The 17005-nt window shown below is 41.0% G+C and overlaps 1 protein-coding gene across 1 annotated transcript; it reads right to left on the bottom strand.

Annotated features, from left to right (window-relative positions):
- Positions 1 to 3357: 3357 nt before the first annotated feature.
- Positions 3358 to 16329, bottom strand: pptc7a (protein phosphatase targeting COQ7 a). The gene is made up of 6 exons (XM_034133182.1): positions 15656 to 16329; positions 12489 to 12668; positions 10630 to 10828; positions 7793 to 7916; positions 7144 to 7273; positions 3358 to 4009 (listed from the first exon to the last, which is right to left on the bottom strand). The coding sequence occupies exons 1-6, from the start codon at positions 15855 to 15857 to the stop codon at positions 3951 to 3953; spliced, it is 894 nt and encodes a 297-aa protein (XP_033989073.1). The 5' UTR covers positions 15858 to 16329; the 3' UTR covers positions 3358 to 3950.
- Positions 16330 to 17005: the final 676 nt, after the last annotated feature.

Raw genomic sequence — 17005 nt, 5'->3', positions numbered from 1 at the left:
AGACTAACACACCTTAATAAAGTGGAAGTAAAGAGAAAATGTATATTTCTCTTTAGGGGCTTATTTATCATGTTGTCAGACACTAATAATATCAATATAAGTGGAATAAAAACAACTTTTACCGGACGTTCATTGAAGAGAAATGATTAAATCGCAGCCCTTAAGTCACTTTGACATTGGCTCACAAGGTCCAGGTTGAAACATATATAAAATACCCTTTAAAAAACAACTTTTTTTTTTAACGTTCACTGCTCTTCCGTGCCCATCAGCCCTCATTACAAAATGACACTTCAGTGGGAGTTAGTCACAAAGTAGGAAACAGTCCGTTGAGCAGATTGTAAACAGAGATCTGGAGATCCACAGGGAGGACTCTAAATGGCTTCATCACTATTCCTAAGCTCCTCCAGAGGAAGCAGATTTCAGGATGTTGTCTTATAGAGTGGCGAAGTCCCTCCCTTTCCGGGGGACCTCCATGGGACCTTATTTCGGATAAATTATATATTGAAGTCAATGGAGAGAGAAAGATTATCTCTCGATCCCGTTTGAATTGAGCCAAGAATTACACATATGATGTTTTTCAATTTAAAAGATAATTTTTCAAGTAAAAAAAATTAAAATGTGTCGTAAAACTGTGAAGTAACACTTTTTGTGTGTGAAACCGCTCAATGAACTACATCTCCCGTCTCGCACCACACACCAAGACGGCCGTCACGTTGGCACATTTCACTTCTTTCTTTCAGAATGAGGCGGAAAGTATTAAAAGAGGTGAAAATCACTCCAAGTCTGGGCATGTTGAGAGCTGTACATACACACAAGGGGAGTTAGTCGGTTCATAAGAGCCAGCATGCGGGACCGGGACTCTGGGATTTGTAGTCTTTCTAGTTGCATATTTTTCATAGTCTTATATTTCAACAGTTTTACGACAAACTGTCAATCTTAAAAAATAATTTCCATGTAAAAAAAGTCACAAACATCATATGTGTAATTCGTGGCACAATTCAAACGGGACTTCAATACATAATTTTTCCGAAATAAGGTCCCATGGGTCAGAAGTAGATGGGCGGGACTTCGCCTCTCTATATCTGTTGTTACAGTTAAGACAGCAGTGCATGATGGGTAATCTGTCTATGGCTACTTATAACAGTTGTAGGTTTCCTGCGCCTGGCACAAAGTCGGGTCTTTAGGATTTATGAGCGTGTGACGTGTCAACACACCTGATACAAGGCACATCTTTATAACGTTACAAGTATTTGAACTGTGGCAGGGAGTTAGATGGAGAGCCCAAATCTACAGGGACATTTCATTTGAGTTCAAGAATTCAGAAAATAAAGTTTAAAGTATGACTTCTGAGTTTTAAGTCAGAGTTTGGGGGAATTGGGTCTAAATTCTCAGAATAAAATAAAGAAATCTAAAGTCCAAATTCTGGGTTTAAAGTCTGAATTTTAAAGAACAAAGTCTGGATTTTGAGTTTCAAGTCAAATTATGATTTTTAAGTCCGAGTTAAACTTCTGAAAGTCTAAGTTGTAAAGTCCCAATTCTCAGTTTTAAAGTCAAAATCATGGGAATGAAGTCAGAAATTTGAGTTAAGGGTCCACATTTAAGAGATTCAGGATTCTGAGTTCAAAGTCTTACGTTGTGAGTTCAAAGTCTTACGTTGTGAGTTTAAAGTCTTACGTTGTGAGTTCAAAGTCTATACTTGTGAGTTCAAAGTCTTACGTTGTGAGTTTGAAGTCTATACTTGTGAGTTCAAAGTCTTACGTTGTGAGTTTGAAGTCTTACGTTGTGAGTTCAAAGTCTATACTTATGAGTTCAAAGTCTTACGTTGTGAGTTCAAAGTCTGACGTTGTGAGTTTGAAGTCTTACGTTGTGAGTTCAAAGTCTATACTTGTGAGTTCAAAGTCTTACGTTGTGAGTTCAAAGTCTTACGTTGTGAGTTCAAAGTCTGACGTTGTGAGTTTGAAGTCTTACGTTGTGAGTTTGAAGTCTATACTTGTGAGTTCAAAGTCTTACGTTGTGAGTTCAAAGTCTTACGTTGTGAGTTCAAAGTCTTACGTTGTGAGTTCAAAGTCTTACGTTGTGAGTTTGAAGCCCTGAAGTTATGAAAACAAAGTTCAATGTCTGAATTTTGGTAAAAAGTCAGAATTCTGAACTTCAAAAGTCTAAATTCTCAAGAAACTCAAAACACATTTTCACATGTGGCTCTAATCCTCCTCTGTATAAATCTATGAAACACACAAAGACCAATCTTCACATGAAACCTTCCCGATGTGCCGTTAGAGATCTCTACAGAAGGAGGGAGAGAACAAGAAGAACGTTTCTAAATCTAAATGAAATCCCACTGAACAGAGAATACAAAAAGAAAAGGACCAGAGTTTTTCCGATATGCTTCTCAAGCTTTGTGCGTTTCTACGCCCAGTGGAAACATCCTCAGAAACCCAGACTTCAGCCGTGACTTTAAAGGGCGTCAGACTTTCTGAATATAAAATCCTTGTTTTAAACATGAAGTAACAAAATGTGTGCAGTCCCAGCTCGTCTTCATGGAGTCGTGTTGGATAGAAACCTACCACAGATGCAGAGATGTCACATACGCTCGTTTTTTTTTTTGAATATCTTACAAAACATCCCAGAACAGCACACGGTCACAACCTACTTTTAAACATTCGCTCCCTGCACCTTGGTTATAATCTACCAGTGTATAATTAGGATTAACTACTCGCACAAGGCAGCTTTTAATGAGCCCTAATATCAGGGATTCGCCCTGTGACTGCTATTCATATTATGGCAAATATAAAGAAGTCATTCGCCGATGTTTATCTGTTGTGTTGCATTCATGTTGTCCTGTAAAAATTATGTTTTTATTCTAGGTACTAGGCCTGTGCAATTAATCGTATTTTAATCTCGATTTTGGCTTGCAACGATTACGAAAACAACGTAATCGAAATAAAACGATTATTATTTTTATAAAAAAATAAAAATAATGGACTTATTTCTTTTTCAAATTTTTTTTTTTTTTAATTGGTTTTTCAGTTGAATTATACTTAAAGTTCAGGGTAATCAACTGTTAAAAACATACTGTTCACATTTTTTTTTCAATAAATGGATGTTTTCAAAGTAAATGGATAATCGTGTTTTTATAATCGTGATATCAATTATTGACCAAAATAATCGTGATTATGATTTTTGCCATAATCGCACAGCCTTTTTGACAAATACAAATGGGAGAACATGACGGCTGTGTGCGTGAATTACACCGTCTCCGAGTAATGACATGCAGTTTGTAAGATGTGTTTCTTTCGTGAAATGCAACGTGAATATTAGAGATATCATTTCCTCTGTTATCCAGTGCTATGCAGCAGAGAGGGTGACATTATGTTTAATCGTTGTTACATTTATAGGACGTTTTTACCAACTAAAATGGCTTTAAAAGCATTTGTTATCCAAAAATGAGAAGAAGGAAATAATATCTTTCCAGTAGATGAAGGCTGTTGGTTTGAGTTTATGTTGTTGGCAGTCAAAGATAATGAAGGGCTGTTTCATGACTCAGGTGTTGTTGTTTCCCTGGCACAAAAACATTGATTTTAGCGCAGAATTTCCCAATCGGTGCATCCCTTCCTGACGCTGCCGCCTCCTGTGCAGATCTCTACTGACATGGAGCACCTTTAACAGTCGAACACCGTCCGTCTGCCCACGTCTGACCCTCCTCCCAACAAACCTCCACCAGACACCGTTTATCCTCGTCTGCTGATCCTCAGGAAAAGGATTACACTCAGCAGCCGGTCCCAGTGTCTGTCCTCTGCCTGCCTGCCTGCCCCCCCCCCCCTCTGTTATCCAGCCTCTCTCTGGAGAAGAGTCTTTTTGGGGGGGGTCAGCTGGAGAGCCAGTGCATGCTGGGAAGAATCTGTCCTTCATCCTGGCCAGCAGGAATCAAAGCAGTCCATCAGCTGCAGACTCTAGTCGGTGTATTCAGCCACTATAGAGAGCAGCACTGTGATGTCATCAGGCTTTCCCCCTGCACACACACACACACATCTGTTAGGGTGTTTGGAGAAAACATGTATGTACAATAGATTGGTGGAAGGATGTCTTATTTCTGTAGTGGACCCTGAAGGCAGCATCTGACAGGTGCCCTCTACAAAAAGCTAATTTGATTTCTCTATTGGATTTTGGTTTATTTCAGATAATAATCTCAACGTTTATGATACTTATGTTTACATCAGCAGGATAATCTCCACATACAACTTATCATTTTTTAAGTAAAAAGCTAACGTTAGGCTGTAAAGGAACTACAGCACGGTCACATGACTTCACCTCACCACCGCTAAGCTAAAGGTGGCTAATGTTGGGCTATAGAGTGGCGAAGTCCCTCCCACTTACTTCCGGGGTATGGGACCTTATTTCGGAAAAATTATGCATTGAAGTCAATGGGGAGAGAAAACGTATCTTTCGATCCCGTTTGAATTGTGCCATGAATTACACATATGATGTTTGTCAAACTTAAAAAATCATTTCCATGTCAAAAAGGTCACAGTTTGTCGTAAAACTGTTGAAATATAAGACTATGAAAAATACGTAACTGTGATGTCACAATTGTTTACCTCCACCATTCAGATACCTAAGATCAGCGCAATATAGATATAATCTATCTATATGGCGCTGGCTAAGATAAGATAACTTTAACAAGATGCCTGTGTGCTTAGTACCAGGTTGTTATTATACCAGCAATGGGTCTTGCTCGTTCTTTTGCTTCCCGTCTGATGAAACGACCAGGAGTGGCTTGATCAAGTTAGCTACCTAGCTAGTAGCTAGCACGTTAGTTAGCATTACAGCCTTGTCATTTTTATTAGCCTTAACATGAAGTAACATTAAGTAACCCAAAATGTTAAACAGTAAGAGTAGTAGTCATATTTCGTGAACCCTTTGAATAGTACTGTCACCGGTGTGATCATTCTATAATACACCATTTAATTCCGGGGGAGAAATGCTAACGCTAACGTTAGCATCGGCGATCTTTTCTACTTCATGCTATCTGCACAAATGGTTGACATTAAACATTAAAACGACCAGGCAGTTCAGAGAGAATCAAAGGAAGGCAGGCAGGCAGCTTTGCATGACATTCTTCAGGACGTGTTTCATTGTGGTGATAGTGAGGGTAGTCAATCGTTTGTTGACAAGACAGTAGTGACGGCCATCTTGGTGACGTGTGTGGTTGACCAGAGATGTAGTTCATTTAGCGTTTCACACAAACAAATGTGTTACATCACAGTTTTACGGCACATTTATTTATTTTTGACTTGCAAAATTATCTTTTAAATTGACAAACATCATATGTGTAATTCGTGGCACAATTCAAACGGGATCGAAAGATAATCTTTCTCTCTTCATTGACTTCAATGCATAACTTTTCCGAAATAAGGTCCCATGGGGCTCAACCAGAAGGGGAGGGACTTCGCCACTCTATAAAGGAACTACAGCACGGTCACATGACTTCACATCACCACCGCTAAGCTAAAGGTGGCTAATGTTGGGCTATAAAGGAACTACAGCACGGTCACATGACTTCACATCACCACCGCTAAGCTAAAGGTGGCTAATGTTGGGCTATAAAAGGAACTACAGCACGGTCACATGACTTCACGTCACCACCGCTAAGCTAAAGGTGGCTATTGTTGGGCTATAAAGGAACTACAGCACGTTCACATGACTTCACGTCACCACCGCTAAGCTAAAGGTAGCTAATGTTGGGCTATAAAGGAACTACAGCACGGTCACATGACTTCACGTCACCACCGCTAAGCTAAAGGCGGCTAATGTTGAGCTATAAAGGAACTACAGCACGGTCACATGACTTCACGTCACCACCGCTAAGCTAAAGGTGGCTAATGTTGGGCTATAAAGGAACTACAGCACGGTCACATGACTTCACGTCACCACCGCTAAGCTAAAGGCGGCTAATGTTGGGCTATAAAGGAACTACAGCACGGTCACATGACTTCACGTCACCACCGCTAAGCTAAAGGTGGTTAATGTTGGCCTATAAAGGAACTACAGCACGGTCACATGACTTCACGTCACCACCGCTAAGCTAAAGGTGGCTAATGTTGGGCTATAAAGGAACTACAGCACGGTCACATGACTTCACGTCACCACCGCTAAGCTAAAGGCGGCTAATGTTGGGCTATAAAGGAACTACAGCACGGTCACATGACTTCACGTCACCACCGCTAAGCTAAAGGTGGCTAATGTTGGGCTATAAAGGAACTACAGCACGGTCACATGACTTCACGTCACCACCGCTAAGCTAAAGGCAGCTAATGTTGGGCTATAAAGGAACTACAGCACGTTCACATGACTTCACGTCACCACCGCTAAGCTAAAGGTAGCTAATGTTGGGCTATAAAGGAACTACAGCACGGTCACATGACTTCACGTCACCACCGCTAAGCTAAAGGTGGCTAATGTTGGGCTATAAAGGAACTACAGCACGGTCACATGACTTCACGTCACCACCGCTAAGCTAAAGGCGGCTAATGTTGGGCTATAAAGGAACTACAGCACGGTCACATGGCTTCACGTCACCACCGCTAAGCTAAAGGCGGCTAATGTTGGGCTATAAAGGAACTACAGCACGGTCACATGACTTCACGTCACCACCGCTAAGCTAAAGGAGGCTAATGTTTGGCTATAAAGGAACTACAGCACGGTCACATGACTTCACGTCACCACCGCTAAGCTAAAGGTGGCTAATGTTGGGCTATAAAGGAACTACAGCTCGGTCACATGACTTCACGTCACCACCGCTAAGCTAAAGGTGGCTAATGTTGGGCTATAAAGGAACTACAGCACGGTCACATGACTTCACGTCACCACCGCTAAGCTAAAGGTGGCTAATGTTGGCCGTGATGACGTTTAGTCGTCTCATTTAGACACTTGTTAGAAACCGCAGTCTTTAAATTCACCCGTGGGGTATTTACTGAAATATTTTATATCGTAGGACAAAACGTGTTAATCACAGACCTTATTCCAGCCTAACAACCAAAAAACACATTCAGAAAACCATTGACCTACAGACCAGGGGACAGAATATGCTAAAATGCTGACTGCAGAACATATGAGTGTTGTTTATATTACAGCTGTCTCACGTACCTCTCACGTTGAGGCCGTTGTCGCAGGCGAACTGAGCGAAAGGCGACATGTAGTTTGGATCGTACGCCAGGACGTGGGCCTGCTCGGCGATGCTGCGCGCCGTCTGCTGAACGCTCTCTATGTTCGTGTTCTGAGGAGCAGAAACACACGGGCATGAAGATCCATCATTCAATTCAAAATTCAAAGCTTTATTGTCATGTGCACAGTAGCTACAGTGTAGATATGGCAATGACAAACTGAAGTCACAGGCTCCTCCAACAGAGCAACATGAATATATATAGGACATAAAACAGATCAAATGGTGCAAGAGAATGTCCATAATGTGGTCAGTTGCTTTCATAAGACAATGTTTAACTTGTAAAACTCCTACAATGTTTATATATTATAGTGTAAAATATGACTAATAACAATGTAGATGATCCAGTAAATATACTTAGTGACTGTACTCTACTACTAAACAATATTTATATATACCTACACGAGTAAAATATGACTTTTGTCAAACATTTCTGGTTCAACAACAACCTTAAAACCTGCATTTACATGTATATAAATAAACCCGCCTGCTTAAACCCATCTGTAAATAACTACACACATACACAAGTCACATTTCTGATTCCACATCCACCTTAAAACCCGTTTTCCTCACCTTGAGTTTCTTGAGCTCCTGCAGGATCATGTAGTCGGGCATGTTGTCGAAGAGGCCGTCGCTCGCCGTGAGGATGATGTCTCCGAGCTGCACGTCGAACGAAGAGCTGTCCGCCGCCTCCGGACTAAACACACACACACAAACACACACACACACACACAGTCACTTATCTGATCATTTACAGCGTTTGCTACGTCGCTGAAACACGCTTCCTTCTGAATATGGAAAGGCTCCTCAAATAAATGTGGGAAAATATGGGGCCCTTTTTTCAAACGTGTTAAGAGGATTAAACTTTTGCATTTTGGAGGGGTCCCAACACTGAGGAGGGGGAGGAGGTGCTGCCGTACTGACATTTAGTGTTTATTATTGACATTTTTGTTTTAGCTGACTGGTTTTCTATTTATTTTATTTTATTTGTATGTCTGTTGTCTGTGTGGGATTTGGTTTGCCCTGGTGTTAAGCAGTATTCACATTGTTACTCTACCTATAAGTGAAGATTTGTTTACCTACTTTTGATACATGCTCTGATACAATAACTGTATGCTGTTGAAAAAACCCAATTAACAAAGTTTATAAAAAATAACATGCTTCCTTGAACTAAAAAGGTACATTTCTTAAAACCTTTAACAGAAAAGAGTCACTGGATCCATAGAAAAATGAAACACGGCAATAAAAACTGTCCCCTTATTATTTACAAACATTTTGAAGTTTCTTCTTGTTCCAAAAGATGTTGAAATCATATATAGTGCAAGTGTGTACTGTCAGTTGAGCAGTATTAAGTCAACAGGAGTTTTGTGCAATTTTAAAGGATTAAAAACTGTTTTTGGGGGTTAAACATAAGAAAACTAACATTACAACGCTAGTTATTTCATTATTTTGTTTTATCCAAACACTGTCTATATGCATGTGCTTCATGATTGACGCCATGTTACTTAAACATGTTAAACTGTAGAAATGGTTTCCTTTTATCACTGTGAATATACTCAAGGTAATTCCACCCATTCAGCTCACAGGTTGTGAAACTAAGTGCGTCACAGCGAGGTTGGGACCGCATTAATTCCTCCCGTCTGAGCTTCTCTCTCCTGTTAAACCTGACCCGTCTGACCCGATACATTCATCTGAACCTCTGACCCGATACATTCATCTGAACCTCTGACCCGATACATTCATCTGAACCTCTGACCCGATACATTCATCTGAACCTCTGACCCGATACATTCATCTGAACCTCTGACCGGCTTCTCCTCCAGGAATAATCAGCACATTACTCGACCGCTGGGAACATCTAAAGAACGCCAAAACTGCTCCTGATATTTCACCCTAATTACAGAGAACGTGTCACGTGTGCGGGACAAATTAAAGGAATCACCACATGGAGTTTTTTTGGTCGCAGAGTCAGTGTCAATATCAGTTCCACAAAGATGTTCTAACCCCCCCTCTCCCCCCCCATAAATGTTATTAATGACGTCTGCATCACGGATATATATCTGATCCCTCAGGAACAGCCTGTCCTGGGACGACTGTCTCATTCCTGCAGCTACATGCATTGCAGATGCATTATGGGTATGTTTAGAAGTGGAACTATCAGATAAACCTTCTCCGATGTGCTGCATCACGTAGTTTAAAGAAGTTTGATGGGGGGTTTTCTACAAGGACATTTCATAATCAGACCCTGCAATAAAATAAATGAAGTTTCACTTTAGTAACTCAACTCAAAGTCACTCACTCAGCACTTGACTTTGACTTTGAACGATGTAAAGAATTGTTAGTTGTAGACTTAATCAAGATGCATGAAATCTTTTATTTATCTTTCAAGCAACACTTTTCTTCTTCTCTGCAGAGGAGGAATGTTGTTTGTGCGTTTCTGTTTCGACCCTTGCTCTCTTTGCAATTTGCCTCTCACTTAGTCCTTCAGGATTGAAAGATTAATCTGCTGTTAATCACTCTGAGGGAGTAAATCCTTCAACTGAAGTGCTCAAATGAAAAAGAAAAGTGTCTTTTAAGGACCTTTAAAGAGACAGACGTTATAACACACTCACTTCAGGTTCATCTTGTGCTTTTGATGCTTTTAAGAGGCTCATAATAATAACCTTGTGTGAGCAGTCAGACTGAGAGAGAAGGAGTCTGAGCGGCTGCCTGTGAACTCAGCGGTTTGTCGCTCTCAGACTTTGACCGGGTTTAGAGACGAGAAGCTTGGCAGACGTCCATCGCTCAGCCTGAAAGCGTCCTGACGTCTGCAGAGCTGCACGTGGCTACACCACAACACTGCAGACATTCACAGAGACACACCAGGGACAAAGTGTTCTGCTAAGCGCCTTTGTTTGGTCTGCAGGAGGTCATTCACACTGATGTGTCTCTTGCACTATTAGTATGTTGCATTGTTGGGGCTTTCATTGCCAAACCCTACAGTGTAGCGGTTTTGCATATATGACAATAAAGCCTGCATATCTTGATACCAGAATGAAGAAGTTAGTACCAATGATAGGGAGATTCCACGACTCTCGATACCAGCTGGATGCCACAATAGGGCGACCAATGGTCCATGGAAATCGCAATAAAGACTTGTGCAATTTTCAGTGAGCACAATATTTGTCAAAAAGCTAGAAATGTGTTCAAATATCGTTTTGAATAATCAGGTATAGTATAGCTGCAGATAAATGTTGGCTTACAAACAAACTGAACTGCTTTACAGAAGAAAGTTCAATAAATATATGTAAAAATCCATCCATCCTACTATCGATGTATCCTTCCATCAAATGAAGTAATCGGATCCTCACGAGGTGTATTCAGGTGTGTGTGTGTGTGTGTGAACAGGTGTGTGTGTGTTGGCGTCTCACCTGTCGCTGAGCACGGCCCCCTCGGCTCCCGGGGGGGCGATGGACAGCTGGAAGGGCGTGTTGAAGTAGTGCTGCTGCTCGTCGGAGCGATGCACCACCTCCCCCCCCCGCACCACCAGGAACCCAGAGTCCCCGAGGTTAGCCGTGTGCAGACGGTGGCTCCGCCGGTCCAGAACCACGATGCAGGCCGTGCTGCTGCCTGCACACACACACACACACATTTTATATTTAAATGCAAATATTAGGCAAAATATTCTGAAAATGAAATGCAAATCATCAGCTGGCTCTAGACGAATGCAAAAGCTAAACCACAGAACATTTGCTAAAAGCTTAAATCATTTGAATTTGGAGTTGAACAACTTTTTGTGTGTTATATTTTCATGTTGGCTTCAACCATGTCGAGTTGCAAGTATTTTGACATTTAGGTGTGGGAGATACGACACTATTACAGGAGAGCAACCGAAAGTACATACCTAGACTAAATGTATGACGTATATATTTGGTCATTTTTTGAAATGTTACTGCAAAAAATGTTATACTTTTAATAAGTTTCTCTTCAGTGCCTGATGGAAACAAAGCTGCAACCATCCTTTTAACTTGATATGTTACTAGTCTCCCCATTAGCACGAGCATATCAGTGTTTCTAACACTTTAAACCTCGTTTCAGTTGCATAGAGAAAACCCTTTCTTAGAATACCTTTCCTGAGTGTGTCACCGTCACATTTCTGTGTTTGTTTCCCTAAGACAAGTCTTTCCCTCCAAACTTTCTACAGCTACATATCTGAGAAGCTTTCTCTCCGTTTATGGAAACAAACCCCGCTAAAAGTCTGGAGCCTGAATACACAAACTTGACATACCACAATCAGCGTCAAGTTGTACTACAGAGCAGAAACAGGAGCTGGTGGAGCAGCGGGCGGACATGGAGCAGCCACACCCTGCTGGTGATTCATCCTCTGAACCAAAACACTCTCTCTGGGATCAACCTTGAAGCCCCTCACGCTCTGTGACTCATTCCCTCCCTTTCTCTCTCCTGTTTTCTCTGCAGCAGCACAATAACTCTGCGGTGATCAAGCTGCACAATACAGAGCTGTTCCCCCGCTGCACATGTGATGACGGGCTGGAAAAGTACTGACACTCGCAGAGGAAGAAACATTTATCCAGCGAGTGTTGGTGCTTTGTTGTGAGGGAGTGGTGCGCAGGAGGGAACGGGCTTTGAGGAAGTGTAGTGCTCCGAGGGGCAGGTCGGGACTTGGGACATTCCCGGGACTTCTTAATATGACCGGGCTGTTCTGACTCATGATGGAAGAATCCGTATCCAGCCGACACGGAACTGAAACAGGCGGGACAAACAAGCTAACCCTAAAAACAGAGAGCTCTGACTCAAACCACACCGTGGAAAATCTCTCTCACAGAATGGGCTGTGCAGCTGAGGTTATTGCATGGATGTTAGAGAGCTTTTGTTTTATAGCGGGGTTGTGTGAGGATACTTATGCCTGCAGGAGATTACAGTTAGAACATGCAGATAGGAGTTACTGCATGGATGCAAAAGCTTTTATTTTGTCTGTCTGTGTCTCCAAACTAGGGGGCGTAACTATTGATAAGTCACCTCACATGACCCCACTTCAAAACACACTAATATCCCTGAAAGGTGAGAGGAGGACCAGATCCTGCTGACTGACGTGAAGTAGTTTAATACAAATAGAAAGGGAGGAGACCTCGTTTATAAAACCATAGACTGTCTATTCAACAATAATGTCTCTGCTGTATTTATATCCTAATTACATTATGTTGAGTGTCCTGCCTTCTTTAATGTGTATTATGAAGAGGTGGAGGAGACTCTCTGTCCCCTCGTTACTCACCCAGCAGCGGCACTTTGTTCTGCAGCAGCTCGTAGTAGCTGCTGGTGAGGACCCCCACCGGGTTACTGGGGACGAAGCGGCCCTCCTTCACCAGCCGCTCACACGTCTTCATCAGCGTCCCCGAGAACTGAGACGGGTCCACTCCATAGTCCCGCCAGCCGCCCACTCCATCTGCCACACCTGCAGGGATACACAAGGGTTTTTCATGATTAAGGCTAAGAAGTTTACCAACACGGGGAGGCACGACGAAATGAAAAGGCGTACATGAGCAGTGAAGATTCTGCGAGTAGCTTTTTAATAGGCCGAACTATTTTAAATGCAAGTACATACAAAAGTAAAGAGGTTAATTGTCCAAGGTTCAGTTGAAACGGATACGTTTTCAGTCTGCATGTTTTATTTTTGATTAATCTGTTGCTTGGTTTCTTGAGTTGTGTGATGGGTCTTTAAAATGTCAGAAATCGTATAAAAGCCCAAGATGGCTTTCTGAAAATGTCCTATTTTCTAGAAAGCCTAAAAGAACAATTCAAATTGTCAGAGGAGTAAGGAAACTAGAAGATATAGACATTTGAGAAGCTGGAATGACAACAGGTTGACCTCTTTTCTTTAAAAGAAAATACTTCTACCAATGATTGATGCTTTTCAAATGACAGATAGATAACTAGTTTGTCAACAGGTCAAGTGAAACCAAGCCAAGACAAATAAAAATCATCCTTCACATATCTCAAGACTTGTTCTACAAGTAAGATATCTTTGGGAGGAAGAGTGACATGCAGCTGCAGACAGAGAACAACGGGCACTTTCACAGAGACACAGAAAGGACATCAAGTACAGGAAAGAGACACATGTTAAGGAGCTGAAGGAAATGTCCCAGAACACAGCGTGTGACCAATTCAACCAATAAGTAGCAAGAGTCCTTTCAAATAATTGAACATAAGTACATGTTCTATCTACTGTAGTTCAGTGCACTCTAACTCTACTGATAACACGTGTTGGCTCCAAAACATAACCTCCCTGATTCCCAAATGCACAGAAACTCTCTGCTTTCTATAGAAACGTGATCTGTTTTGCAGGATAATGTGAGCACTAGTCTCGTTCCCCTAGGAGCACATGGTCTGCTGAAAGGTTTTCCTTGAGAGGAAACTTCAGTGTTGTTCCTCCCAGGACTGAGTGACCATACAAGGCTGGATCTCTGGGTCTCAGCCGGAGCCAGAACTCAGAAACAGACACACAACTGTGCAACTGATGAACTTACAAAAAATGCACTGTCCAAAGGATGTCTTGAGTTCTACTTGTACGTGTGCATCTTCTGGATTGACGCAGTATGCATAAACACAGATATGAAGGTTTTAAACTTGTGCTAAAGAGTCCGTTAATCAACCCTGAACTGAGCAGATTTTTAAAGCCAGCATTTATTTTGTTTACGGAGGACATCGACCATGTGAGGAATGCATTTTCCAGGACCAGGGCAGGCTTAGGTAATACTGAACTACATGTAAATAAACGATTAGATTCAGGAGATTCTGCAGCAGTGGCTTGTTGGTGGTTCAACTGCATCGTGATTCAAGTAGAAACACATTTTTTGTTGCCATTTTTGGTGAAGTTGGGTTCTGAAACAAAAGCCGTTTTGGGCCATACAAGGATAGGAATGTTTGTTTGCCAGCTAAAATTGAGTTTGACACAACAGCTATAAGGCAGTGCTGGAAAGTACACTCAAGTACTGACCCGAGTATTCACATGTTATGCAAGAAGAACAAATGTAGACCCATCTTCACTAGCGGCAACAAGAATTGTAAACATTAATGCATCAATATGTCCAATAGTATAAACATATATGATTCGGCAAATACGTCGTCTATGTAGTGTTACTTAGATTACATTATGAATGCATTGATTTTTCCAGCCTCTCAAATATTCAGATGTCCTGTTTTTCCTGTTTTATATCAAATTGAAGTGAATATTTGTGGGTTTTGGACTGACAAACACGACTTTTAAAGACATCACCTTGGACTTTGGAAACTGGGATGGATATTTTTTTTTCATTTAAAAACATTTTTAAGGCCAAACCATTAATCGAGAAATAGTCCATAGATGAATCACTAAGGAAACCAAACAGAGAGTTCTTTACAATAATCAAACAGTGCATGTTAGGCAAACTGATGAAATACTATGGCTTCAAAACATAACATCTGTGATTGCCATGAAAACCTTCCCAGTGCAAAACGATGTACAAATACTTATCATTGAGTATTATTACACTGGTGGTATATGAATACTTTTGGCATCTGCTTTGAAAAAGTAGTATTGTGTTCCGACAGCATTTATACAGTTCTCCGTTTAAAATACTGTTTCTACATTTGTTTTGATAATTTTCTGACCAAGCGTATTTGAAGCTAATGTACTTCAGGATTCTTGTCATTCTGAATATGTCTCCTCTTGTTTTTGGCACTTATTCTACATCATTTCGCATGAGATAGTTAGACAGATACTTTCATGCATCCCACATTGGAAAACTCTTCAGCTAAATGTAATTCTGAGAAAGAGACTGTTTACCTTTAACCCCCCATTCACGTCACAGCCAGTGTTATCAGTGGTGTAAAGTAACTAAGTAGATTTACTCAAGTACTGTCCGAGAGTACAATTTTGAGGGACTTTACTTGATTATTTCCATTTTTGTATAATTTGTGCTTCAACTCCACATAATTTCAGAGGTAAACACAACAGTATACTTCTAACTCCACTACATGTATTAATACCTTTAGTTACTTCACAGATGTGGATGAATGATGTGAAATATAACCAAGTGTTAAATCAGACTTTAGTTCCACCTGGAGTAAATTCACAAGCTACCCTGCAGTATACAAAGTCATTCAAACTAGCTGCACCTTTACCAGCTTTGAGAACACTTTCATGATCAATCATTATAAAACATATCATATATATTATTCTGAAATGGACCAATCTGCACAATGACTACTTTTACTTTAGGTACGTTAACTATATTTTGATGATAATACTTTTTTACTTTTACTTGAACATTTTGAATGCAGGACTTTTACTTTTTCCAACACTCTGGTACTTCTACTTTTACTCAAGAACCAGATCTGAGTACTTCCTCTGAGTGTTATTCAGCCATCCCATTGTTTTGGTTATTGTCTCCTCTCACTCACCCAGAACATCGGCGGATCTGTGTCGGGCGATGAAGCACGCGTCGTCCCCATAACACATCCCTTTCTTCAGGATGCCTTTCCGAAAGTCCTTCCCGAAGCCGCAGCTCGCCGTCACCAGGCTGTAGTCGCGGCCGTCGGTCTGAGAGAGTCCGCCGATGACAGCTCTGGCTAGCAGTCTACCGTAGGACAGCACGGACAACATCACCCACCAACCCGGGCTCCCACCGTCCAAACCCGGCCAGATGAGCAGAGGGAACCTGCTTGGCTTAGCGGCTAACGATGCTAACCAACCGCCGACAACAACAGGCTCAGCAGATGGAACCTGCTTAGCGGTTAAGGTGCTAACAATGCTAACCAACCGCCGACAACAGGCTCAGCAGAGGGAACCTGCTTAGCTTATCGGCTAACGTGCTAACAATGCTAACCAACCGCCGACAACAAAAACAACCGCTGTCAAGTAACGTCAACGGTTCTTTGAGCTTTTGTTCTGTTGCGTGATATCTAAGGGGAGAAAAATCACATTACACAGTCGCCTCTTCCGCTCCAGAAGACCCGTAAGTGTTGCTTCTTCGCAGCCATAGTGCCAATTATGCCGTCCAGACACACTACATAACACCAAAGTGATGTGTGTGTCTGCTTCACACACACTCCGAGCTGCGAGCGAGGTCTTGTGACTGCTCTGACGTCAGACACCATTACACAATCTGCGTTTCCTTATAAGGAAGTGCGAAAACCTCCTACTTTAATAAATAAATGCTATCTTATCTTTTAAAACAAATGGATCCAAATTCCAAGCGTATGTCGTCAAACAGCCAATAAAAAAAAAAATGAAATAAATGTATAATATATAAAAAAAATACATAAAAATACATTCATAATATAAAAAAATATGTAGTTATTAAAAAAAAAGTGTTTGTGTAGTCATTTTTAATTATGCAATTGTATTTGTTTACACGCACTTCACTCCTATTAACACATGTCGTCTTTTATTTTTATTTATATTGTAACACGTTCTTTAATGTTATAAAACCATGTTTTGTTCCTAAAATGTTTTAAAATTTTAATAAAAAGGTTACAAAAATCCTACTTTTTACATGTTTGTTGTATTTTTTATAACCTTTTTTTCATCCATACATTAGGAATAAAACACAGTTCACCCTACATTTATCTGACAACTTTAGATACTTAAAGAAAATTAATCAGAGAAAAGCAGTAAATTCCTAAAATATTACGTTCTTGCAGCACTTTTTATGCATTATAGTGAGACTGGCAGAGTAATGTCTGTCTCCCCCTTGTGGGTGATGCCTGAGGGGCTCTTATGCAATGTATAGTTGTAGTTTTTTGCATTGT

The sequence above is a fragment of the Trematomus bernacchii genome, unplaced genomic scaffold, assembly GCF_902827165.1.
Source record: "Trematomus bernacchii unplaced genomic scaffold, fTreBer1.1, whole genome shotgun sequence".
Lineage (NCBI taxonomy): Eukaryota > Metazoa > Chordata > Actinopteri > Perciformes > Nototheniidae > Trematomus > Trematomus bernacchii.
Note: the sequence above shows the minus strand (reverse complement) of the source record. Positions and strands in the feature narration are given on the sequence as shown.